The sequence below is a fragment of the Apaloderma vittatum genome, unplaced genomic scaffold, assembly GCF_000703405.1.
Source record: "Apaloderma vittatum isolate BGI_N311 unplaced genomic scaffold, ASM70340v1 scaffold33965, whole genome shotgun sequence".
Taxonomy (NCBI): domain Eukaryota; kingdom Metazoa; phylum Chordata; class Aves; order Trogoniformes; family Trogonidae; genus Apaloderma; species Apaloderma vittatum.
In genome coordinates, this window is record NW_009717422.1 from 55,352 (window position 1) to 56,868 (window position 1,517).

The 1,517-nt window shown below is 39.1% G+C and overlaps 1 protein-coding gene across 1 annotated transcript; it reads right to left on the bottom strand.

Moving 5' to 3' along the window:
- Positions 1-999: 999 nt before the first annotated feature.
- On the bottom strand, positions 1,000-1,116 carry LOC104274271 (cytochrome c oxidase subunit 7C, mitochondrial; the record flags this gene model as incomplete). The annotated part of the gene is made up of 1 exon (XM_009869863.1): positions 1,000-1,116. A coding segment is annotated over one exon (117 nt), but the record flags the coding sequence as incomplete, so codon positions are not given.
- Positions 1,117-1,517: the final 401 nt, after the last annotated feature.

The window sequence follows — 1,517 nt, forward strand, 5'->3', positions numbered from 1 at the left end:
AACAGATGCTTTAACTACTAGAAATTTGATGGGCTTTGCTTCATCCACCACATGAAATCACACAGTTCGAAATTCTTAAGCTTAATACAAGTCTGCTGATTACTTTCTTCTGCACAGTCTAGAGAGCCAAAAACATCAGATTGGCAAAGGAACTGCACAGATGACTTCAATTCGTCCAGTTCTGAGACAGATTCCAGTGAGGAGTTACTTCCTTGCAAGAACTATCTGGGTCATTTCAGCTTCTCAAAAAGACTTACTTGTTTCTCAGATTTTAAAATCGGCAATAACAGGTATCTCCAAAGTGGAATCAAACCGGGATAAACTGAAGAGCCCTTTCAAGTGTAAACAGCATGCTTGTGCAGCTTGAACTATTTGAGGCTTCTTTTGTCTGTTGGTATTATTAGCAGGCATCAATTAAAGTAATTTCTGCTGTTAATTATCTTATTTTAAGTGAATCTTAACCTGTAAATGTTAGGAATATTTTATGTAGAAGGTGTGATTTTTCTGACATGGCTAAACTAAAGTTTAAAAAGTTTTGCTTTCCACTGAGCTTTAACTGGCACATCAGAAAGCGTTTACAGTATCACAGTTTCTCATACTGATTTTTTCACATCACACATGCCAGTTATTCCTACAGATCACGTGAAGTATAGCTTTACATCCCCTCAAAGAAAGTAGATGTGGGTTTTGGTAATAGTTACTATCCAAATCAAATCAGTAGCACTCTTCCCTCAGCCCAGCTGCAGACTATCATGAAGCTGCAGTCAGAGGTGTGGCCTTGGGGGAGTCAAAGTCCACAAGGCAATGAGACTGCAGCAGCCCTGTGAAGCAAATTTAAATCTAATCATTATTTGAATTTGACTGTAAAAGGCTGAAAAGAGTAGTTACGGTTTTAGATGAGGGTAGACTTTTTAAAGCTCAGTTTTGGCAACAGATTCTACCATGCTATGAAACCTGCTAAGTCAATTACCCAGTTAGTGCAATTACAGTCTGTCCTCTTCATTTCTTAAGAAGCTGGTGCCTGACTATAACAAAAGGGGCAACAAATCCACTTCCGAAGAACCCACACATTAGTGCAAGTAATCGCCACTTGTTCTCCACAGAAAATGGAAGGTTCTAGAAGAGAAAAAAATAATTTTACTTTTGCAATCAATACAATAGGTACTTCTTTATCAACTTGAAAGCGCTGAGAAGCCCAGACTGCTAACAGGTGGAGTCAAACTGTCAAAACAAATACCCAGTCTCAAAACAATTTCCCCTCCTCTCACAGCAATAACCACAGTAATTAAAATAATAGTTAGGATGTGACCTCTGGCGGCCATTTTGTCCACTCTTCCCCAGTTCAAAGCAGAGACAGTTTGCTGAAGGCCTTGTCTTGCCAAGTACCAACATCCCTGAAGATAAAGGCCCCACAGCTTTTCTAAGCAACCTGTTCAGATACTTAAATACCTTCACTGCAAAGATGTTCCTCATGCTCACTAGATATGTGAATACAGTTTTCAGACATATGACTTCAT